Raw genomic sequence first — 25,862 nt, forward strand, 5'->3', positions numbered from 1 at the left:
TGGGGGGGTGGGGGGGTGGGGGGGTGGGAGTATTAATGAAAAAGGAGGTATTAGGGAGTGAAATGCTTTCATGTCCAGCCACCTAGATAATACACCAAGTGTCTAAAGAGAAAGAAAGCTCGAATGACACTGTTTACATTTCTAGAAATTTCTATGACTTGATTACACTTAATCATGATTGACATAATGATTGTCAGAACACAGTCCCTAAGAATGGAGTTGTGTGAGAACTCTGAGTGCTTATGAGAAAGCAAAAGTCTCATGAGCTCACTTTCTTCAAAACATGAAATGGCTCTTGGGATGTGCTTTCATGCTTCTCCCAGGTGTAGCGGACAGGAGTAAGTTTACTTCAGATTACTCACTACCAGTGGTTATTGTTATTTGTTTGAACGCCTCCATGGAAAATCATGTTTTTCTACAGGCAGCTTGTCCTTGTGATTGCTCACTTTGCTCATGTGGTTTCTTTTAGCCCTAAGAGTACAAACTGTCTGATGCAATAAAGAGAGTTGGCTTTTCATGAGACTCTAGTCCATGTCATTTATTGGTCCCATTCCTCCATGTCCCACTACCTCTAGAGCAGTGAAAACTCTAAAGCTTAAATTAGTTCATAAAGGCAGGGAAGTGACACCAGATAAGTCATATCAGTCCTCTGTGGTGCTTCTTTGCTTGAAATTCCTTTTCCCTCCTTCTAGGCCAGATGCAGAGTCACCAAATCCTCAAGTGTTACAGTATGTTCAGTAAATGGCACATGTAGTGTTAACAAGTAAATCAGTGAGAAAATGGAGATAAACACCCAGACACAGCAAGCAACTTTAACATTTGAAAGCATTTTTAGTTAGCTAAAGTACTTACTTTTACAAATAACTATAAAATGATCCTCCAGAGTAACTGGAAAAATAATAATGTCATCAGAATGTATAAGGTAGCACTACCACTAACAGCCAAAAGAGGAGAAATAAAGTATTTCAGACTAAAATGGATAAATAAAATAAAACCTACTAAGATATCAGTAAAGAGAATAAATGAAATACAGCTCCTTGAAATCATATTGATGTATCTCACAAATATCTTCTGGAAAATACGACAGACACAATAGAATCTCTCTCTCTCTCTCCCCCCCCCCCTCTCTCTGTGTGTGTGTGTGTGTGTGTGTGTGTGTGTGTGTGTGTGTCATATGGTTGATTTGTGTAGCCTAAATAAAAATAGACAAAAATAATGATGCTTTGTAGAAAGCAGTGGATATGTAGGTCAGGATACAAGTTACCCTCACCTCATGGAAGGGAGGCAGTGTCACTGGGAAAGGAGCATGAGGTCATAGAAAGCTGGTAATAGCTTTAGCTTCTAGACTTTGATACCCATTTCCAGATACATTTACCGTATAAAGAGTCAATGAGCTGTATACTTTCCACTTTTGTGCATCTCTCATTAAATGTATTCTTTGCATAAATAGTAATTAGCACTTTCATACTTTTATTTTTATCGAGAGAAGATCTTGCTATGCTCTATGCCACATCACCCTACTGCAATTTCCTGACTGCTGGGATTATAGGCATGTACCATGACAGAAATAGCACTTTCTAAATAAACAACATATTAGTTGTGGAACTTATTTATTCCTACATTGAACCACAAGGATTTTCTGATAGCTCTCAAGTACTACACAGGTGCATCAATTTTAGATTATGCAAAATAAAAACTATGCTGGACCTGTACTATCTATGTGCAGTAACTACTGGCACCATTTCACAACTGCAGTTCAAATGTTTTAACCATGGCCAGTCAACACCAGGAAGTTCACAGCCTGTAAAAAAAGATCCTTTATCACTACTGTCATCAGTGTTGAGAAAAAAAAGAAAATGCATAATTAACAATATACTTCTTGGTTTGAATTTTCATTACAATATTATCCCTAAGGTTTGGCCTTAAATAAACAAATTTCAATTCAAACCCTTACAGCATTTTTGTAGGAAAGCGCTGAAATAGGGACTAATCTTAGAGTCTTCCTTACTGCATTAGCTATTTATTCGGCAAATTTCCATCAAAAATAAATGAAAATCAAATGTGAACTAATTATATAACTAGATGCTACTACAGAGGGTCCCTCTCCTCCCATGTGCATGGGAAGACATTTCACACTTCCCTGAATATTTTATAATAAATTTGAGTCAGGTTCTAAGCTCAAGTGACTTATTTCACTTTTGTCTTAGGAATAAATAACCTGTGAACAACTTCTTTAAAATGTTTTAAAATCTCTTAATAACTAAATGAAACAGAATCTAACTTTTTAATGTTTCAAGACATCATAAGAATATATTGCTTTTTTCCCCAATTATGTTTTATAATCTAATAAAGTATTAGGTGAAAGCATGATTTGATGGTCAAATAAGTTTAGTGAACAGTATTATAAATATGATTATATTTAGGTTCTGATAATTATTACAATAAATGAATTTATTTAACCTTTCTTAAAACTACTTATCCAAACTATTTGACTAAACAAATTTAGGCGTTGATAGCACTTACTGTCCTGTAGTTTTCTGTTTGGAGATACTCTAGAATATACTATACTATTGGAGAAATATATTTTTTTCTGAGGATATATGGCCACATAGTCATATTAAGTGAGGGAAATCACCTATTCCTTTCCATCAACCTCTAAGTTATCCTTTTTGAAATAACTTACAGCAGAAATACTGAACTTTAACCTAACAGTTTTCCTCCCTGCAACATATCATTCCAAGGGCAGAATTTTAATTCATACTCTTCAATACACTACGTATAACAGATAATATTTAGTCTATATAGATCAGCTTACTTACGTCTGGGGCTCCTTTTCATTTTGTTGTTTTTGCTGGGGCTGAAGAACGTTATTTACCAGTTCAGTGATCCCACTAAAGGGAAACCACCTGTTTAAATAAGCAAATAATGTGACTGAAAAAAACAAAATAATAACAATGTGGATTCAATGTTTTTTTATTCAAATAATAGTAAATTAAAAACACACACACACAAGCACAAAAGCTACAGCCAATGAAAATATGCGCTCCAAGTATCACCAGGCAATCAGAAAGTAGGGAAATTAATTGAACACTTAACTAGTCCACAAGCAGGCAGCAAAATCCTACATCCAGTCACTATGTGGATGAAGTAAGAAGCTGCAGGCAGCTGTCTTACAAGCCAGAGTCAGAAAGCAGAAGACACACTAGCTGCAGCCTATCCAGTATTAGTGGCAGCTAATACCATCCAAGTGCAGAAAGCAGAGGTAAGAAGTCAGCTCTACTGCACTCAGAGAACATTTACTTACTGTGTCAGCTGTGGTTTGGGTTCTTCTTTGATCCTAAAAAAGTAAGTTTGCACAACTGAGTGCACTGAACTAAGCAGCAATTTCTACCTATATATTTGTGGTTATATATAATGGACATGAAAATTAAGATAATTACACAGAAAAATTTAGTACTGCACCACAAAGAACTGAGCATTTCAGTCATTTTTATACAAAGGGGAGAAAGCTAAGCTGGCTCATTAGTTTTTGTTTTGTTTTGTTTGTAGTGCTAGGGACTGAGCAAAGGGCCATACACTGCTCAGCAGTCACAGTTCTACTGACCAACATCCTCAGTCCAGAATAAACTGTTCTTCCACAACTCTCTCTCTCTCTCTCTCTCTCTCTCTCTCTCTCTCTCTCTCTCTCTCTCTTTTGAGACAGTGAGGCAAGGTTTCTCTCTGTAGCCCTGGCTGCCCTAGAGCTCACTCTGCAGACAGGGCTGGCCTTGAACACACAGAGATCTACCTGCCTCTGCCTTCTGCATGCTGGGATTAAAGGTGTGTGCCACCACCGCCTGGCTAACTCTATTACTCTTTAAGGCAATGTTTTAGTAACAATTTTTTTTCATTTTTATTTTAAGGTACCATAGTAAATACAGTACTAGTAACTATAAATATATAATTTCTATTTGACTTTTTTTTAGTTTGGTTTTTAAATAAATTAAAGGCATGTTTTAAAATAAAACATGGAATTTTGTGAGTGAATTTTGAACACTTTACAAATCAATTTATTTATGCCTAAAACAGAAGATAACAGTATGTAGAGAGGCTAATATAGTCAATCTTTCATAAACTAACATTACTAATTAAATACTGTATATATTACACTTCAAAGTCATGTAAACATAAATTCTTCATATAACTATAAAATAATGAAAGTTAATTTAAACAAATACTGTGTAGGTAACTGCAATCAAATTAAGTGCTTCACGTTCAATTTTGCAGGGTACAACAGTCATCCAAAAATAAAAATAAAAGTTATTTCTGAGGTATGATTTTATATAATCAGAACACCAGTCAGGAACTGATTCATAAACAGAGAGTTCTTAGTGGACATGACGTGAGTAACCAGACATGCTCAACAACCCTCCCACTGCGTGTGGCTCCCTTAGTGACTCACCCTTGGGATTATTAACTGTCTGTATTAGTAACTGTCACGTTATTAAAGTCAAGCTATTCACTGCATAGACTTAGATCTGCATAGTCTTTTCACAATTTTCAGGAAATGAAGAGAACAGACCAATATACATACAGCAGTAGGTATGAAAATGTAAGAAGACTGACTATTTAAGAAAAGACTGAGAAGGATCTTACACAGGGTAGTGAAGACTGGTAAAACTGGACTTTGTATTAATGGCTAAGAACTGTCTTAAGAAATGCATCTATTTTCTCCAAAGACCAAAAATTGGTAACTAAAATTTACACAAAAGCCTGGAATTTTTCAGTACAAAATTCCATCAATCATGTAAGTTGAATCTTCTCTTTAAATCAAGTTTGTTAGTGTTATGGTGTGTAATGGTTCATCATATCAACTGAACTGAATTCAGCAGCACTACTAAATCGGGGAGGCCCATCTCAGGAGGTTTCTGTGAGAGCATGCCAGAGACACTTTACAAAAGGTGGAAGACTACCCTGACTGTGAACAAAACCATACAGCACACAGAGGGCACAGAGGAAGAAAAGAAGAGAGAGCCCACGAGCACAGGCCTGCTCTCTCTCTCCCTCTGTGCTTCCCATCCTCCATACCGTAAGCAGCCTCTTCGACATGATGGCAGTGTCAGGGTCAGCAACACAGCCAGCTGACATTAAACAAAACGCTATGGAAAAGGTCACTGGGAGCTAGGAGAGCAGACTGTCAGAATGGCAGTCTGGGTTCTTAAGCAGGGTTCCACACGGAGAGTCAGCCAGAGCCTAGCAAGCTGTGGAAATGAGAGACAAGTGCTGCGAAAGGCAGCACACTGTGACATTGCCTGGGCACACTGCAGGGGAGTGTGGAAACTGCTCTGCAGAAATTGTGGCAGTCTCTCAGGGCTACCCCAGGAAGAGACCTCCCAACCACAATGTAACACCAGCAGGCCAGCCTTCCATGCTCCCTCATGGCCCCAACTGTAGAAAGGCCTACGTGTGACCCCAAAACACCCAGAAGGTTGTAAACGGCAGATGAGAAGAAGGAACTCAGACTGGGAAATTCTGGCTGAAAGTAAACCTCTTACCCAGGAAATCCTTCTAACTGGGAAAGACACATTAACTTATTTGAATTACTGAAACAAGCAGGTTCCACCCCACCTAAAGAGAATAATGCAAAAATCAATACAAGAAAACAGGCAAACCATACCACCCCAATTAGAAAGAAATACTAAATACCTTCTCTTTCATTTTATTGCTTTTTTATATTTTCTACTACGTACTTTAATTGTACAGTTGTGTTTAGCTTCTATCTTGGATGAAAAGGCTTTTATGCTTGTCCTTTCTGTTACTACACCTGCTCAGCAAGGTTTTCTCTGTTTCTCAATCTGACCCATACGCTTTCCCCCTCATTCTTTCTTGACTCACTCTTTTCTGATGCTAATTTCCTCAATTAATTATTTAAATATTAATACCCTTATTACTACAGAACTGTAAAACTACACTTTTCCTATTCAGGATAGTGTGGCTATCTCTGAAACTGACTGGGATGAAGGAAAGCAAAGGAAACAGGTGTCTTCATTCCAAATAACACTGGGACTACTATAAAGTCATTATATTACATACTACAGTCACCCCCCAAAAACAGCAGAGGAGCACATAAATGCAAGTGAAGACAAGTCACCAAAAGGACCCATGTGTAATAAATCAAAGAATAGGATTAGGAAAAGGAAGGGAAGGACTGTTAGGACATCACCTCAAGGACCCCTGTTATTGTGATAATGTCTATATAAGCAATGGCCTCACTGTTCCTAACTAAGCATTCACTCTAAAGAAAAAACAGCACAACTAAGTTAAGAAATTATGTGGAAAAAAATGTGTTAAGAGACCAAAAGATTAAAAATCAGCTATTATTAAAGTTTAAAGCCTGAACTAGCAGGGTGAAGTCCAGTAATGCCCTGAGGGGAAGAACCTGCTGTACTGCATTCTTTCCCCACTCACTAGAGATAGTTGCTAGGAAACTGGCCCATTCCGCCTAAGGAGGGCACCAGATCATTAATGGTCTGGGGACCTTCCTATAGCCAGTCAATTCAAAATGTAGCATTTTGACCAATAGATATTTGCCAGGCAGGAATTGCCCCTGCCTTGGGCATGCTGAGAGGGACCAAAATTTTTAAATCACCCAACTAACCTGGGCACAGGGCTCTGGGCTCTTACCACTTCGGTGGGGGGGTGGAGGGGTGGGGGGGTGGAGGGGTGGGGGGGTGGAGGGGTGGGGGGGGTGGGGGGGTGAGCCCGAGCTGCAGCTTGTAATTTCTAATAAAAAGATCCTCATGTGGTTTGCAACAGACTCGGCTCCTGGTGGTGGTCTGTTGGGGTAGCGCGATTTGGGCACAACAGTGTGAAAGTGGCGCTCTTGTCCCCTGTCAGCATACCTATGCAACTATGATCCTAGTTTGCTTTCAGCGCTGTTAAACACCCTGCCCAGAAGGAACCTGGGGAGGAAAGGGTCTGCATCATCCCACAGGTCTCAGTCCAGCTCAATGGGTGGTCAGGGAAGAAAGGGTCTGCCTTATCTCACAGGTCTCAGCCCAGCTCAATGGGTGGTCAGGGAGGAAAGGGTCTGCCTTATCTCACAGGTGTCAGTCTAGCTCAATGGGTGGTCAGAACTCAAGGCACAACAGGTACCGGAGGCAGAACTACAGCAGAGGCCTTGGTGAGGGAGGGCTGCTGCTTCCTGGCTTGTTCCTCAGGGCTTGCTCAGCCTGCTTTCTTACACAACCCAGGACCACCTGCAGAGGGATGGCTCCAGACGTGGGTCTTCCCACTGAGGTCATTAACCATGAAAATGGACTCACAGACTTGCCTATAGGCTAATGTGATGGAGGCAATTCTTCAACTGAGATGCCCTCATTCCAGATGATCCTAGCTTATTTCAACTTCACAAAAAAAAAGAAAAGAGGAAAAAGAACCAGCACAGTTAATAATTGTGATAACACATATAAAACAGGTACCTATAAAATTAATAGGTGATGGAACTGCTTCACAAAACTCACATTTAATGAAGTATTATTACATATTGTATCAAAACCATATATACAAAAGCATTAAAAATGAATAACATTGCCAAGTGTGGTGGTGCACGCCTGTAATCCCAGCACTCAGGGGAGGCAGAGGCCGGTAGATATCTCTAAGTGCAAGACGAGTCTGGTATACCCAGTGAGTCCAGGACAGCCAGGGCTACACAGAAACAAAACAAAACCTCTGTCTAAAAAACCAAATAATAATAATAATAAATTACATCATGCAAATCATCAAGGAAGTTTCACAGCAACAAAGGAATTAAATCATTACCATTATTAGCAATTCCTAAAAAGTGTTCACGTTGACTATGAGGACATCATTAACTTTTCTAAAGTAAGATGGCTAAATCCAGGCACACTGTTAAAAAGAGTTTTTCATTTACAATTCTGTCAACTTGTTTGTAGTATCAAAAACAAAATTTGTGCCATAACTTGCCAGTGAAAACTGACTTAGAGATATAGTATTTTTCATGGATTCAACTACTCATTTAAAGGAGTTAAACATGTATCTTTCAGGTGAAAATCAACTTACAAAGTTTCAAATCTCAACGTATCACAAATGAGACTGAAATTATGGTAAACTCAAATTAAGGAAGATAGCTTTATGCATTTTGACATGTTTGGTAAACATAATCCTGTGAACAGTGAAATTATGTAGCCTTTTCAGTCTGATCCAATATTTTGAAACAGATTTCAAACTTTTCAGAAAAATATTTTAGTATATTTTCTACTCTATCTTTACTTGACATAATTTTGACACCTGCCAGTCTTCAAACAGAGTGAACAGGGTTTCAATCTGATATTTAACTTGAAAAAAATGTTATTTATGTCTCTTTACTAGACATTTATAAGACCTATCTCCCAGAAACAAATATCCCTTGCTTCACAATCACAATTCTGTCATCTTCTGGCAGTATCCACATTTGTGAACAACTATTTGCAAGAATGAAGCACACTACGAGTAAATTTAGAACCAAAGTATAGAATGAACAACTTGAGAACTCACTGAGAACTGCAACCAAGTCTATCAATCCAGATCCTGATGCAAAAACAAAGTCTCAAATAGAATATCAAACATCACAATTGTTTTTATGTTGTCCTTGTATCATTTACCTCTATAGTAGAAAAAATTAAAAAAGTCAGTGTTTATTACTCAAATGTGTTCATTGTATTTCTGAATGACTACAGTTGAGACTAACTTGATGATTTTAAACATCTCCAAATGGACTGTGACAGCTCCGCTGGTGAAGTGCTCTACTGTAACCTGATACCTGATTTCCAGCTCCAGCATGCCCACTGAGGCATATTTACTTTAACCCCAACACTTGGGAAGCAGAAATTAGAGGATCCCAAGAGCTCACCAGCAGCCAGCCTAGCACAAACAGCAAGTCCCAGGTCTCAATGAGAGATCCTGTCTCAAAAAATAAGATAGAAGGCTCCTCAGTCAAGACCTAAGGATGACATTGGGCCTGTACACACACCTACACAGATGAACACATACAGACACACACAAGAGCACTATTCGAGCAGGGATATAGTTCAGCTGGAAGGGTATTTGTCTAGCATAATACCTGAAACTCTAGGTTTGGTGTGCACTATCTATGCCAAGCATGATGGTGACCATGTACAGTCCCAGCACTCAGGAGGTATCAGCAGGAGGGTGAGAAGTCCAGGGCCATCCGACATAATGATTTCCAGAACAACTACACAAGACCTGGTCTAAAAAATATATTTTTTGAGACAGGGACTTTTTACATAGCCACAGCTATCCTGAAACATACTATGCAGAGTAGGCTGGCCTCCAACTCACAGAGATCCACGAGCCTCTGCCTCCAGAGTGCTGGGATCACAGACATATGCCAGCACACCTGGCCACTGTTTTTCTTTTGTTGTTGTTGTTGTTTTATTAAGACTCTCTGAATCAAGCACTAGATAATTAGGATTCTTTTGTGGAACTCTTCTGTGTTAGAAAACATAAAAAATATACTCAGGCATTATTTTTGTTCAGCAGCTTTCATTGTGTCTGTATTTAATCAGTGGCCCAAAACAATTATTTAATCTCTATTTTTACAAAATGTTTGTTTGCATTTTATGTTTACGAGGGCTTTGCCTGCATGTGATTTGGAAGAGCAGCCCATGCTCTTAACTCTTAAACCATTGCACCAGCCCCAAGATGGTTCTTATCTAATGTGATCCACAGACACCAGAAGATTAGATACCTCTGTTCTATAGAATTCTCTTTTTTAGCCCATAGTAAGCAATACATTTTGTATGCAGCATTTGCACTAATGGGTACACATAAAATGAAATTCTATTAAATAATACTAAGTGAAATACACAGTAACATTGTTATATTTTACTTCATAGGGGTTATTCTTGTTTGTTTTTCAGGACAGGGTTTCTCTGTGTGGCCCTGGCTGTCCTTGAACTCACTCTGCTGGCTTAGAACTCCAAAGATCCACCTGCCTCTGTCTCCAAAGTGCTGGGATTAAAGGTGTGTACCACCACTGCCCAGCATCATCGCTTTTCTTAATTGCTAGTTTTTAGTACTACTAAATTGATTTCATGACCCTTAGTTTAAAAAACAATCTGTAAGAACTAAGTTATTGTTTAAAGCTTTAGGCAATCGTCACGCTCTTCGTGTTCTTCGTGGTATTCAGAATATTCCTAGGGTTTAGAGAAGAACAGGCTGGCATTTTAAAATGTTCAAATCATATGAAGCGCCTTTATAATCACTCTTATACACACATATAGATATGGCAGGTTATTGTGTTCTAAGTCACCACAGTTCTGTAAGTTAAGCATTACAGAAGAGAATCTTTATTAAAACCAGAAGGGAAGTAATATTGAACACACACAAAAAAAGAAAATGAACATTAAGTAGACAGGGAGGCAAGAGGAAAGGGACCTATTGGGCTGACAAAGGAAGCAAATCCTGGAAGATAAACACGACCAAAGCCAGCAAAACAAGTAGAACCTGAAACAAGGGGCTAAGCAGAGCCAGAGCCAGAAGGGAAAGCAGAAACAGCACACAAAAGGAAACATGGTCAGCAGCAAATCAATGTGCACTGCCAGAATGCAAACAGCCTGGGGGCATTGGGCAGCCTTGTGCATGAGAACAAAAGGCATGACATGTCCTGTCATGTGTTCTGAGGCCACAAGAGAGGTACAACTTCAAATGCAGCTGAGACTCACTGCAGCCAAAAGCATATATAGTCATTGTTTCTTAGTGCTCTGCTAAGGAGCACTCCTTTCCTACCAAAAATTTTGCCCTGTTTTTATTAGAATGCTCAGTTGAGAATATACATTCCTTATCTGTTCGATTTTTCCACTCTCATATTTATAATTTAATTTAATATTGGTCTCATTATTTTTTTTACATTTTTTAAATTATTATTACTTTTTTACACTTTATTCACTTTGTATCCCCCCATAAGCCCCTCCCTCCTCCCCTCCTGATCCCGCCCTCCCTCCCCCTTCTTCACATATGCCCCTCCCCAAGTCCACTGATAGGTGAGGTCTTCCTCTCCTTCCTTCTGATCTTAGTCTATCAGATCTCATCAGGAGTGGTTGCATTGTCATCTTCTGTGGCCTGCTCTTCCCTCAAGGGGAGATGATCAAAGAGCATGGCCTCATTATTTTATAATGGCTCCTTAGTTTCTTTAACACTTCATGCATTCAACTGTGTTTAGGAAGAAACTATGCTCTTCATGAAAAAAGTACTAAGATTCATATTACAAGACATGGAAAAACACTTAGCATGTAAAACTGCTCTTGCAGAAAACCTGACTTTGGTTCCCAGCACCTGGATCATGTAGATCACAACAGCCTGTAACTACGGTCCCAGGAATCTAGGCCTCCAAAGATATACACATGGAACACATAAACCCACACAGACACAGCATATACATACATGTACATAATCATCACATACATATATGTATACATCATATACATATATACATCAGATATGAATACTTATAGATATACATCATATACATATCATATACATATCCATATGCATATACAGATACATCATATCCATACACATCCTATACATACACATTATCTATATACACATATAAATCATACACATATACATAAAAATTCAATCTTTTTAAATTCATATTAAGTGAAATTTACCTTTTTACCTTTCCTATTTTTGTAGTAAAAATTATTCCAGTGGAATTCAAAAAAATTAGTAATATAAAACCTATTACCAAATAGGTACCAATTGCAAAATAATTAAGCTATGTACTTAAAAATTATTAAATAAGATATTTTCCAATATAAAAGGAAAAAGATATTTTCCTTTTTTGTTTTTGTTTTTTGAGTTTTTACAAACAAGAATTAATTACATAAAAAATTTAAGTTCACACTGAAGGAACATATGAATTCATCAGAATCAGTCATTTACAAGCTAATTTAAATTATTCAAATGCACCACAAAGAAAGGCCTATATAGTATTGATTTGCTGTAACCTTAGTTGACACAGACCTAAATTAAGTGGTGCTGAGATAAAGTAGTACTTACAGTTAAATAATTTTAATAATAAATCAAGTTTATAAACAAATTCAATTAGATAATTAAATATTTCATAAAACTTACAAAGCATCAAAAATACCAAAAAAAAAACTGAAAGTCAAAAATTGTCCTTAATCAACTGATTTATTATTGAAGTAACACATAAGTTAAATGAGGAGGAAGAGGGGGATCATGGTGCTGATCATGATGGTCATGACAAAATAGGTTAAGAATCCAAAGAATTATTCAGAAAAAAAAAAATATATATATATATATATAGGAACACATTCCCTACAGCCCAATAATGTACAACTATGTGTTTTGAAATGTGCAGCTCAGGATTAGAAAAATAACCTAGTGTGATGGTCTGAATGAGAATGGCCCCACAGACTTTGTTAGAGAAGGTCATTAGGGACAGTCTTTCAGATTTCAAAAGACTCAGCCATTCCCAGTGAGTTCTCTCTGCTTCCTACACAAGCATGGATCAAGATGTGAGCATTCAGCCATTCCTGCACAGATGCCTTTGCTCTGCCATCATGGACTTTAATTTTCTAAAACCATATATCCAATTAAATATTGTGCTTTATAAAGTTTCCTCGGTCCTGGTGGTTTGTCACAGTAATAGAAAAGTAACTAACATACCTAGTATGCATGACTGAATTGAGGGAGAGAGGAAAGGTAGGAAGGAAGGAGGAAATTATCAATAGGAGAACAGTTGAGCAGAAATAGGAGCAACAAACACAACAAAACCCTCCATGTTATTCTCACAATAACAGAAAATAAAGAGGGATGGAAGAAAAAAGGAATGGAGAGAGGGAGGGACTAAGGAAGGGAAGGAAGATAGATTGATTTTCTAATGAGATGCAGGGTGAGAGGAGAAAGTCCTCATTTCTTCTCTAAGATTATACCATAAATAAATGTCATGCTAGTTAGAGGGCTGGGTTAAGACCCACTAAGGTTGACAGGGATCATGTTTCTTATACTGAGATAGTCCACAACCCTTCAAGAATAACCTACCTTCTAAGTACGCAAAATTATAAATTTTTCCTATTGATCTACACCATATCTAAGCCTACAAAGAAGCAACTACTCAGATCTCTAACCTCTCCTTACCCTCAGTGGTTTTCTTCCCAAATTCATGAGTCTATCCATATGAACCTTAAACATTCTTAACCCTTTAAAATTTGAATACAAAGGGTCCAGAGTCATTATTTAAACATTCGGTTCATGAAGCTGTATCTATGAATGCAACCAACCAAAAATTGTTCTTCCTTCTCTCTAAAAATAAAAATATAGATAAGTTATGGAACATTCTATGTTGCATAAAGTTGCTACATACTGTGAATTCGCATATATTGAACCACTTCCTAGGAGCAAGCAATCATTCAACAGAAGCAACAGAAGCTTCCTTCTAGCTTCTGTCCACAACATCTTCATCAGCCATCAATTCACAAATTCTTTTCATATCTATTTACTAAACATGTGGATCATCTATACAGGCACAAGGATTGTACTGAAACCAAGATGAGCACCATGCCTACTTTCATGGGGCTTACAGAGAAGTGGAAAGAGTTGGAAGATTATAAAATACAGTATATAAAAAGGGTTTAATGTGGTGGACAATAGGAACAAATAAACTTCAGGGTCAAGTTCATGAAGGAAGTGATAACTAACAATCGAGACTGAAACAGGAATTTGCAATATCATAAGCAACAATTTTCAGTACATTCAGTCAAACACTCAAGTATTCAGTAGATGTTAGTTGAACACTAACTATGGTACAGCATTCTGTGTTAAATATCAAGGAGCCGTACAAACAAGACAGACTCTGTTCTTAAGTAGCTTGAACTCTAGTAGAATTTGCAAAACAGGAAAATAGTTTTTATGCCTTCTTATTACTCCTGGCTAGAATGGAGTAGACATGCCACTCTATGGCTTGAGACAACTGGTCTTGTAACTGGTCTTGAGACTATGATGCTTCAGCATTTGAGGTGGCATGCTTAGGCGAAAAAACAAAAACAAAAAAAAAAAAACCCTGCATCTGAGCAGGAAATCAGTGATTCTCTTTGAACATACATAGATACTTTGATTTCTATTCCTTAATTATTTACAAAATACTTCTTTGGCTTCAAGCATCCTGACACATAATGACTTTATTAAAACCTTATTTTTTTTTTAGTCCTATGTCCATTAGAGGTAATAAGTCTTACCTTCAAAATACCTTCCATATCCTAAGGAAGGTAAATCAAATAGAAAAATTCTGGGGCTACAGGAAAGGCTCAGTGGTTAAAAGCACATACTGCTCTTGCAGAGCCCTGAGTTTGGTTCCTAGCACCCACATCAGGTGGCTTATAGCCACTTACACCTCCACCTCTAACGGATCCAGGACCCTCTCCTTTATGGCCATCTGCACTCACATGTACACACACCTACTCACAGACACCCACACAGATACATAATTTTAAAACAATGAATTTTTAACTAGTAAATAAAATAAATTCTGCAGAAAAGCTTTACATATTAGGCTATTTCTAATGTTTTTATTAAAAATATATCTAATGAATCAAATTTTTAAAAAATTATGTGAGATATACATAAATATATAAACTGTATTATATAACTAACAAGTTGCTTTTTTTCATATTAAATTAAATATACAAAGCTTGAGAACACTTTGAAACTTCCCAAACAGATTTGTTTTTATAAGCTTATTTATTTAAGGTCTCCATAACTTGGCTACTCAATATACAACTAGCAAATAATCTCGCCTAACATAAACAGTATACTTGATTATTTCATAATTAAAGCTGTTGGCCTCTAATAGTATAATCACTTTTCACAATGTTTGATATAGAACATTCTGTTGCTAAGCAGCATAGTCAAAAATGTTTACTGTGTGCGTGTGTGTGTGTGTGTGTGTGTGTGTGTGTGTGTGTGTAATTATGTCCTTTAGAGAAACTCTCTGCTCCGTACCATGTTCTTGTACTAAGACTGTCAATGGACCTAGGCAGGTGAGTAAACGTAGAATCATTATGTTCTTGCATACCATGGCTAGTGTGAGGTTAGGCACAATGGAAGCATTAAAAAAAAGTGGGGGGAAGGGTTCTGGATGTATATGGCACAGCCAGTGAAAGCACAGAGGTAATCAGACAGAGGCAGCCTGGATTTTAATTCTTGGCTCTTGTCACTAACTAGCTAAATGTTCAAGCACATCACTTAACCTTTTGTATCCTCATTTCCTCATCTCTTCGGTGTGGTTACTGGGGCTAGAGCACAGCTAAGTCAGTGAAGTGTTTGGTGTGAAAATATGAAGTCTTAAGTTTGGATCCTACCACCAAAGTGAAAGCTTGACACAGTGGTGCCCAACTGTGACCCCAGAGTGGTACAGTAGAATCACATGGTTCCTCATGGGCTCTCTGGTCAACCAGTCTAGACAAGACACCCAGTTCCAAGTGCAGTAAAAGACAGCCTCTCAAAAGATAAGGTGCAGAGTGATAAAGGAAGGCAGCCAAGGTACTGGCCTTTAACACCCACACACAGACATGCAAAGGCAGGTGTGTGTGTGTATACATACACCCACACACATACACACACCAAGAAAAAGCTATTTGCTAACCTATAATGAGGGAAATAGAGTCACTATCTTCAGTGGTGTAGCCATACATCAGTGGTTAGTTCCCCACCCAACTCATGCAATGTCCCTGGTTAAACCCAACATATCACCAAATGAAACAAACAAAAAACACAAATTGGGCGACATTGTGCTGGCATCATAAGGTTAAGAGAGGGGTAAGGTGAACTAGAGAGATGGCTCAGCGTTTAAGAGCACTGTCTGCTCTTCCAAAGGACTCAGGTTCAATTCCTAGCACCTATATGGCACCTCACAACTGTCTGTACCACCAATCCCAAGGGATCTGACACCTTCACACATAAAATAAAATTAAATAAATTACTAAGAGAGGGATAAGAAAATGGGAATGTGATCAGAATACATTGTATACATGTATGAAATTGTTAAAGAATAATTTTAATCCCATCTTTAAGTAACATCAAAAATTAAATACTAAAGAATAAATTGGGAGTATGGGAGGGCTAATGAAATAGCTCAGTAGTTAATAGCACTTGTTGCTCTTGCAGAAGAACAAGGTTTAGTTTATAACACCCACACCAGGGATCTCACAATCATCTGAGAGTATAGTTCCACAGCCTCTTCTAGCCTCTGCAGACACTACAGCAGATCCTGCAGGCAAAATTATCATACACATATAATAAAATAAATACATTTTTAAAAAAAAGAATCATAAACTTAGGCTGGCAAAATGATTCAGAGGTTAAAGAGACTGTCACACACTCTTGCTGCCCTGAGTCAGATAGCAGCAAGCCACAGGGCAAGTCTCAAAAGTTGTCCTTAGATCTCCACATGTATACCGTGGGTACACGCACACCCAATGATGAAAAATATTACAATTAATATAACAAAATAAAAATGTAAGACTTCCACACTACACTACCATTGCTGGAAGTAATTAAAGAACTAAAGAAATGAAAAAGCATTTATGCCAATGTGCTTTAGAAGTTTAGAAGTTTAAAAGTGAACAAGCTTGCTCCTTTTTTCAAGATTGTTTTGTCTATTCTGCATTCCTTATTGTCAAGGACTATATTACAACGAATGTACTTGACAGCTACTGTTTAGAATTTGCTCTCTAGTGACCACTCAACCAACAGCGCTGACAGCTGGCCATGGTGGCACATTCCTTTAAGCACAGCACTCAGGAAGCACAAGTAAGCATGTATCCGTAAACTGATACTTTACCACTAAGATGACAAATTGCTCTACAGAGCCAATATAATCATTGTAAATATATTGTTTGTTAAATATTAATATGATAATCCCAATGAAAACTAAGAAAATAGAAAAGTCAAAAGAACCTTGAAAAAGGAAGAAGCTTCATTTCCTAAGTTCAAACTTACTACAAAATTATCAAAACTGTGGTTTTGGCTTGAAGAGAGATACCTAGATCAACAAAAAAGAACTTAAGTCCAGAAATAAACCTTTCTGTCAATGATTAATTGATTTTTGACAAAGATGACAACACAATTCAATAAAAGAACAATACTATTCTTAACAAATTAGTGCTGGGGAAACTCTAAATCCACATGTAGCAACAGCAACCAAGATGGAGACCTATCTCACATAGCATAAACTTAACTCAAAATAGATGAAAGGCATAAAGTCAAAGGCAAAACTGCTGGACAAAACACATAGTAATTTTCAATATGTTGTTTAGGCAATGGTTTGCTTAGATGTGGCACTGAAGTATAAACAGTAAAAGAAAACTTACATTGCACTCCATCCAAATTAAAACTCTGTGGTGACAGATACAGGATACTTAAACATGAGTTGTTCATCATGAATACCACAGAATCCAAAACAGTTTAATAAGCTATCACTCTCAACAACTAGATGGTAAGAGCCTATTGCTTAAAAGCAGCACACACTTGGATTGCAGGGCATAAAGAAATCAACCCAGAATTAAGCTGGAAGCTTACTCCTTACTGGATAGCATTCAGTGTCAAGAATACTATTCAAGTGGCTGGAGGAGAAAAATCATCAACACTCATACACAATTATAACTCCTGATAACTACTACCAATTTGTCAGGCAAGATAGACTCACTAGACCAATAGTGGCACAGCTGTTTAGAAAGTAATTATATCTGGTTGGACTTTAATCTACTCCACTGGGGGAAAAAGTCACATTTGGTACTATAAACCTAGTCAAAAATACAGGGTATAGGAGGTCAGAAGCCCTAAGTCATAACCAGCCATTGTTATTTTGGAAAAGTACATGGTGTCTAACTACCTTCTAAATATCTGTGTTTATAACCATAGATGGTGCTGTGCTTAATCTTGATTAGAGAAGCTTCTGTTTGTAGTGAGTAATGTGGAGGCTCATAAGTGGTCAAAGTGGTCAGAAAAATGAACCTCAGCCCTAAAGATGGCATCTGTATTATCCTCTCCAAGACTCGACAGAAGGAGAGACAGAGGCAGAGACCTCTGTTGAGTTTGAGGCTAGCACGCTATACAGAATGAGTTTCAGGGAAGCCAGGCCTACATGAGACACCCTGTCTCAAAAAACAAAAACAAACAAAAAAAAAAGCTACCTTCTGGACAGGACAAAACTATTATATGCTCATGCAGGCAACCCTAATTAAATGTAAAACAATGAAAATGAGAAAACAAAAAAAAAAAGAAAGAAAAAGACATAAAAGCAGCAAAGAGACTTATTGGGGAAAAGGTGAAATGCGGCTGAGAGAAGTAGATTAGAGAAAATATGGGAGCAGGGGAATTGCGATCATAGTACATGAGATACTAATATTTATAAAACTGAGAGAATAAATTAAAAGAACAGGAAAAAACAAAATAAATTGTCAATGCATTAGAATTTACAAAAAATTCAACAGCAGCAAACTTGAGTGTATCAAAGGTCATGAACAAGAATATGATCAGTGAAATGGCTCAGCAAATAAAGGTGGTTGCTGCAAAGTCTGACAGCCCAAGTTTGGTCCCCAGACCCTACGTGATAAAGAGAACCGACTCATGAAAGCTGTTCCCTGACATGGCATGTGGTAATGCAGGCCATGACACATATGCATTGGACATGCACACATTCGCGCACATGCACACAAAGACACACAAATGTGAGTGTTAAAATGCACAGATGCTAACTATGGGGTAAAACAGCGTGAGTCTACTAATAAAGGAAGTGAATGCCGTGCTCACTTCAGCAGCACCTACACTACAACGGCAACAATACAGACAAGATTTGTGCCGCCCCTGAGCAAGGGTGTCAGCCAAATTTGAACTGTTCCATATGTTGGGCCATATAGCACTAAACAGAGAACTCTCTGTAGAGATATCGAACAGCAGAGAAACACTTAAAGAAATGTTCGACGTCTTAGCCATCAGGGAGATGCAAATCAAAATGACCCTGAGATTTCACCTCACACCCAGCAGAATGGCTAAGATCAAAAGTGACAGATCAAACTCAAGAGACAGGACATGCTGGAGAGGATGTGGAGAAAGGAGAACCCTCCTCCACTGCTGGTGGGAATGTAAACTTGTACAACCACTCTGGAAATCAATCTGGCGCTTTCGCAGACAACTAGGAATAGCGCTTCCTCAAGATCCAGCCATACCACTCTTAAGCATATATCCAAAAGATGCTCAAGTACACAACAAGGGCATTTGCTCAATCATGTTCATAGCAGCTTTATTCGTAATAGCCAGAACCTGGAAACAACCCAGATGTCCCTCAACGGAGAAATGGATACAGAAATTGTGGTACATTTACACAATGGAATACTACTCAGCAATTAGAAACAAGGAAATCATGAAATTCGCAGGCAAATAGTGGGAACTAAAAAAGATCATCCTGAGTGAGGTATCCCAGAAGCAGAAAGACACACATGGTATATACTCACTTATAAATGGATATTAGACATACAATATAGGATAAACATATTAAAACCTGCACACCTAAAGAAGCTAAGCAAGAAGGAGGATCCTGGATAAGATGATCAATCCTCACTCAGAAAGGCAAATGGAATAGACATCAGAAGAGAAAGAAAACATGGAACAGGACAGGAGCCTACCACAGAGGGACTCTGAAAGATTCTACCCAGCAGGGTATCAAAGCAAATGCTGAGACTCATAGCCAAACTTTGGGCAGAGTATAGGGAATCTTATTAAAGAAGGGGGAGACAGAAAGACCTGGAGGGGACAGGAGCTCCACAAGGAGAACAAAAGAACCAAAATATCTGGGCACAGGGGTCTTTTCTGAGACTGATACTCAAATAAAGGACTCAGTGTCCAACTGGGTTCCCTAGTAATGGGAACAGGGATTGTCTCTGACATGAACTCAGCTGGCTCTTTGATCACCTCCCTCTGAGGTGGGGGGAAGGGCAGCCTTACCAGGCCACAGAGGAGGATAAGGCAGACTTGATAGGCTAGGGTCAGATGAAAGGGAGAAGGACCTCCCCTATCAGTGGACTGGGGGAAGGTCATAGGGAAAGAAGAGGGAGGGAGGGTAGAACTGGGAGGGGTCAAGGAAGGGGGCCACAGCTGGGATACAAAGTGAATAAAGTGTAATTAATAAAAAAATATTTTTTTAAAAAGGATGTGAATACAAAACACATAACTCTCAAAGCTCAATAAGAAATAACTGCTGAGTTGTGCCTCCCACTGAATCTCTATCTTCCCATCAAAGCCCCTGGATCACTAGGGCCCATGTGCATCCTTTGGTCCACCTCTGCATCACCAATACTGAAGTCTTTTAGACTTGCTGCTATAAAAACTCAGTTCAATGGAAACTCCCAGGAATGTATGAGGGTGACCCTAGCTAAGACTCTAATAATGGGACATATGGAGCCTGACCCAGACATCTCCTGTAACAAGGCAAGAATTCTAGTAGAAGGACTGGGACACCAACCAAGCCACAAAACCTTCAAGCTACAGTTTATCCTGACTGCAAGAAGTGCTGGAATAAAGGTGGTGCAGAAATTGTAGAAGGGGCCAAACAATGACTAGTGCAGCTTGAGACTCCTGCCACAAGGGAGCACACCCCTGACACTGCCTAGAGGGCCAAAATCAAGAGGTTGAATGGCCCAGAGCCCTAGGATAAAACCAAACACACTACAATGATCCCTAATGCTACTTTACTATACTCGTAGGCTGGAACCCTTCATAACCATCATCAGAGAGGCTGCTTCCAAAAACTGACGGAAACAAACACAGAGACCCACAGCCAAATATTAGAAGGAGTTTTGGAACCCTTCAAAAGGCAGGAAGGTGGGGGATGAATTCTAAGAGCCAGAAATGGTCAAGGACACCACAAGAAAACCACACAATAAATTAAACAGGGCTCCCAGGGGCCTACATGTGTCTGACCTAAGTCCTCTGCGTATAAAGTTACAGTTGTGTAGCTGGGTGTTCTTGTGGAACTCCTAACAGTGGGAGTTGAACTGTCTCTGACTCTTTCGCCTGTTTTTGAGAGCCTGCCTTCCCTACTAGGTTGACTTGTCCATCTTTAACAGGAGGGGAGGTACCTAACCTTACTTGGTATGCCCTGCTTGGTTGATATCCCTAGAAGGTCTGCCCTTTTCTGAAAGGAAACAGAGGAGTAGATCTGGGGCAGAGGAGAGCTGGGGATGAGGAGAACTAGGAGGAGAGGAATGGAAAACTGTAAACGTAAATAAAGAGAGAAGAATTATTATTCTTTATTATTATTATTATTATTTATTATTATTATTATTTCCAAAGAGGAAATAATGCAGGCATCTGAAGTAGATGGAGAGAGGGAACTATGTAAGAAATGGAGTGGGAAGAGTAACAGGGGTGGAGATCAGGTTTAAGAAGAGCCAGGGGTGGGGGAGGGCTGGGAGGAAGAACAGAAATCAGTGGGGTGGGAGGCATCTCTGAAACAGGGGAGGCTCTGTGTAGTCTATGGAGGTGACCCTGGCTGAGATTCCTGGTAGGGGAGGCAAAGGAGCTTGAAGTCATTACCTCCTATAGCCAAATGGAATGTCCAGTGAGGGAGGACACCAACCTACCCATAAAATCTTCGATCCAAAACTTGCCTTACCCACAAGAAGTATAGGGGATTAAGGTAGAGCAGAAATTGAGGGAATGGCAAACCAAAGATTGGCCCAACTTGAGACCCACCCCAACTCCTAACACTATTAATGATACTCTGCTCTGCTTGCAGACAGGAGCCTAGCATAACTGTCTTCTGAGAGCCTTCATCCAGGAGCTGGTGGAAATAGATGCAGAGACCCACAGCCAAACAATAGGCTGAGTTTGGGGAGTTTTGTAGAAGAGTAGATGGAAGGATAGAGGGAGCCAGAGGGGTGAAGGACACCACAAGAAGACCTACAGAGTAAACTAACCTGGGCCTATGGGGGCTCACAGAGACTGAACCACCAACCAAAGAGCATGCATGGGCTGGACCTAGACCCCCTACACATATGTAACAGATGTGCAGCTTGGTCAACATATGGGTCCCCCTAACAACTGGAGTAGGGGCTGTCTCTGACTCTATTAACTGCCTCTGGATCCCTTTCTCCTATCTGGGCTGCCTTGCCAGGCCTCAGTGGGAAAGGATGTACTTATTCCTACTGTGACTTGAAGTGCCAAGGTGGGTTGGAACCCATGAGCGGCCTACTCCTCTCTGAGAAGGTGAGGGGGGAATGGAAAGAAGAGGGCAGGAGGATAGAACTGGGAGGAGAGGAGGAACGGGGTTGGGATCTAGCTGGGATCTGGCTGGGATCTGGCTGTAAAGTGATTTAATAAATACATTTTTTAAAAGAGCAAATAAAAAAACTAATAAAAGTAAAAATAAAAAACTAAATGAAGCATCAGAATAGCTGTTTCTCACATTTGAAAATAGCCAATAAACAGATAGAAAGATGCTCAGTATCACTGGTTAAGAAGAGGATGCTCAGTATCACTGGTTAAGAAAGAAATGTGCATCAGAAATACAATGAGCTATCACTTCATATACATTAAGGTACAAATAATTAAAAAGAAAAGTAACAAGTGATAGGAAAAGGTAGAAGCTTATTTACAGCGTAATCTTATGGAGGCTTTCTTAACTGAGGTTCCGTCCTCTCTGATGAGTCTAGCTTATGTCAAATTGACATAAAAATAGCCAGTACACTAAGCAAGACAGGAATCAATCTACTTCAAGATCCAGATATACCACTGTGGTATATCTGAAAGAGAATGGCCCCTATAGGCTCACCAGACAGTGGCATTCTTTGAAAAGATTTGGAAATGTGGCCTTATTGAAGGAAGGGTATCACGGGGGGGGGGGGGGGAGATCTGTGAGCTTTCAAAAGCCCAAGCCAGTCCCAGTGCCTTTCTCTGCCTGCTGCCTACTAACTTCAGAACTGAATTTACTACTCTCTGCTACCATATCTGCCTGTCCGCCGCCAAGATCCCTCTCATGAGGATAATAGACTAAATCTCTGAAAGTGGAGCAAGCCCCAGTTAAATGCTTTCTTATAAGAGCTGTCATGGTCATGGTATCTCTTCACAGAAATAGAACACTGACTAAGACAGAAGTTAGTGCCAAAGAGTCAGGCATTGATGTGGCAGGCCTGACCATGAGGCTTGTTGGCGTAATGTGGACTTTGGAACTAAGAAAGCAGTTGAACACATGAAGTGTGGGTCATTGGGCCACACTAGTAGGAACATGGAAGACAGTGGTGCTGAGAACAATGTAGGTTGTGACAGCCAGCCTCAAGAGGTTCCAGAAGAGAATACTAGAGACCTTCTTGTGATATTTTAATAAAGAAAGTAGCTGATTTCTGCCTTTGTCCAAAAACTCTGCCTGATACTAATCTGCCTGATACTAAATTAAGGAGTTTTGGATTATTGGCATTGGCAGAGAATAATTCAAGACAGCCTGGTATTGACTCTGTTAAGTGGTTAAAAGCAGTCACACTTAATGGAGATCTATAATGAAAAGGGGCAAGCTGAGCAAGGAAAAGTATAAAATGTACACTTTGATAAGAAAAAGGAGCCCCAGGAAGTGTAATGGACCTAAGTCCAGTGCTCAAGGAGATACAAGGTTTAAAGAAAAGCCTGATGCTAAATGGAATAAAGGTAGAGGTGACCTCAGGGCAAGACCTTACTCAGATAAGCTTCCAACTTGTGAAAAGGAATCAAATAAAAACGTAAGCAGTGAAGGAAACCATCCACAACAGAATACTAGTGTTAATATAATTGAAAGAGGAAGTCAAGTTGCAGCTCCAGCAAGCAGCAGCACTTTGGCAATTTCAACCACTTGATTATGGCTTTTGAGTTAAGAATACAAAAAGGGATTGTGGAAACTGCCTCTATGGCTAAGGAAAGCTGCTGAGGTCTGGCATGGGTCAGGGATCTCCCCACATGGAGGCCTAGAGAGGTTAATTGTGTGAAACTATGAAGTTGTAGCCTGGATTTTGTTGGAGGCCCCAAGAAGTGAAAAATGCCAGAGCCATGAAATGCCTGTCTAGGAAAGCTGCAGACTGGGCACAGCACCAGCCCAAGACAGAGCTGAAAGGAGTTGGAGAGCTGAAGAGTGCTTTGATATCAGACACGGAGATCCAGAGTTTACAGTTTGCCCAGCTGGTTTTCAGTCTTTCTTTGGTCCAATATTTCCTCTCTTTTAGAATGGTAATGCATATTCTGTGCCACTGTATATTGAAAGTATGTGATATGCTTTTTGATTTTGATTTTTCAAAGCAATATAGCTAAAAATTATCTTTAAGTCTCAGAAGAGACTTTGATGTTTATACTTTTAAACAATATTGAAACCGGAAAGAGAATGTCCCCCATAGGCTCACAGATTTGAATGCTTGGTCAGCAGGGAGTGGCACTATTTGAAAAGATTGGGTGTAGCCTTGTGAAAAGTATGTCAGTGAGTGTGGCCTTTGGGCTTTCAGAAGTCCAAGACAGTCCAAGTGTCTTTCTCTTCTCGCTGTCTGCATATCCATATGTAGAACTCTCAGCCATCATGTCTGCCTGTGTGCTACCATGCTCCCTGCCATGATGACAATGAACTAGACCTCTGAAACTGTAAGCAAGTCCCAATTAAAAGCTTTCTTTTATAAGAGTTGCCATGATGATGATGTCTCTTCACAGTGGTAGAACACTAAGAAACTACTCTTGTTCATATACCCAAAAGACTCTTCACCCTACTACAGACATTGTCAGCCATGTTCACTGCTGCTTTATTCCTAACAGCCAAAAATTAGAAACAACCTAGAGGACAGCCAACAGATAACTAAATAAAGAAATTATGCTACATTTACACAATGGAATATTACATACCTATTTAAAAAATGTAATCATAAAAATCGCAGGTAAATGGATGGAGCTAGGGAAAAAAAAAAATCATCCTGAGTAAGGTAACCCAGACATAGAAAGACAAATATACTACGTATTCATCTATATGTAGATGTTAGTTGTTAAATCACTGATAAGTAAGATATAATCTGTATAACCATAGCTCAGTTACAGAGTAATGGAGTAGAGGGAAAGAGCAATAGAATAGATTGTTATAGACAGGCATGGTGGGGGCGAGCTAAAATGGAAGGATAAAGTGGGGAGGGGGTAAGGGCAAGGGAAGGAATACAGAGAGGGACAACTAAAACTAGGAGCCATTTGAGGGAAATGGAAACTTAATACAGTAGAAGCTTCCTTAATATAAAGTTGGTCTAAATGTGATTACCAAATAATGGGGAGACAGTCCCAACTGGCCATCTCTCATCATTAAATGAAGCTTCCAGTACCAGAAAATGAGTTACAACTAATTGAATTGTTGGCCAAAATGGCCCCATGGAAATACACAAACAACCTATGCTATTGCAAATGCTGTAATAGGTTGCTCTCCACAAACTGACAGTAAGTACCTATTGCTGAAGACACCTACACAACTCATTGAATGGAGAAAAGTTGAAGTGGTGCCTTCTTAAAGCCTTCACTCCTATAGACTGGTGTTCATGATACTGGAAGGTATTTCGCATGCTACCAAAGAAGAAAGATGAATCCAACCCAACTCCAAAACCTTAGATCTACCATGATGACATATCTACAAGATATGATAGTGGAATAGTGCCACAAGACCTGTAGGAGTGATTAACCACGTCTAATTTGATTTAACGCCCACTCCATACCTGGCGCTGTTGGGTAGCCAAGAACCTGAGATTATATTTGGCCAAGGACCTCTTGTAAAACCAAATATTCTGTTCAGCTAAAGAAAC

At 39.2% G+C, this 25,862-nt stretch overlaps 1 protein-coding gene and 1 non-coding gene across 28 annotated transcripts in view; one reads left to right on the top strand and one right to left on the bottom strand.

Moving 5' to 3' along the window:
• Rims2 (regulating synaptic membrane exocytosis 2) overlaps positions 1-25,862 on the bottom strand; it is a 522,675-nt gene that overhangs the window by 437,765 nt on the left and 59,048 nt on the right. For 14 of the 27 annotated variants that reach the window (XM_060389531.1, XM_060389564.1, XM_060389541.1 and 11 more), the window contains exons 2-3: positions 3,305-3,337; positions 2,820-2,906 (exon numbers count right to left, since the gene is read on the bottom strand). The exons of the other annotated variants lie outside the window; for them this stretch is intronic. In XM_060389531.1, coding sequence (XP_060245514.1) covers positions 2,820-2,906; positions 3,305-3,337 — 120 coding nt within the window. The remainder of the gene's footprint in view (positions 1-2,819; positions 2,907-3,304; positions 3,338-25,862) is intronic. 27 annotated transcript variants of the gene reach the window in all.
• LOC132656088 (U6 spliceosomal RNA) lies at positions 18,830-18,934 on the top strand. The gene has a single exon (XR_009594030.1). It is a non-coding gene; the product is annotated as a U6 spliceosomal RNA (small nuclear RNA).

Source organism: Meriones unguiculatus, chromosome 8, assembly GCF_030254825.1.
Source record: "Meriones unguiculatus strain TT.TT164.6M chromosome 8, Bangor_MerUng_6.1, whole genome shotgun sequence".
NCBI classification, from domain to species: Eukaryota; Metazoa; Chordata; class Mammalia; order Rodentia; family Muridae; genus Meriones; species Meriones unguiculatus.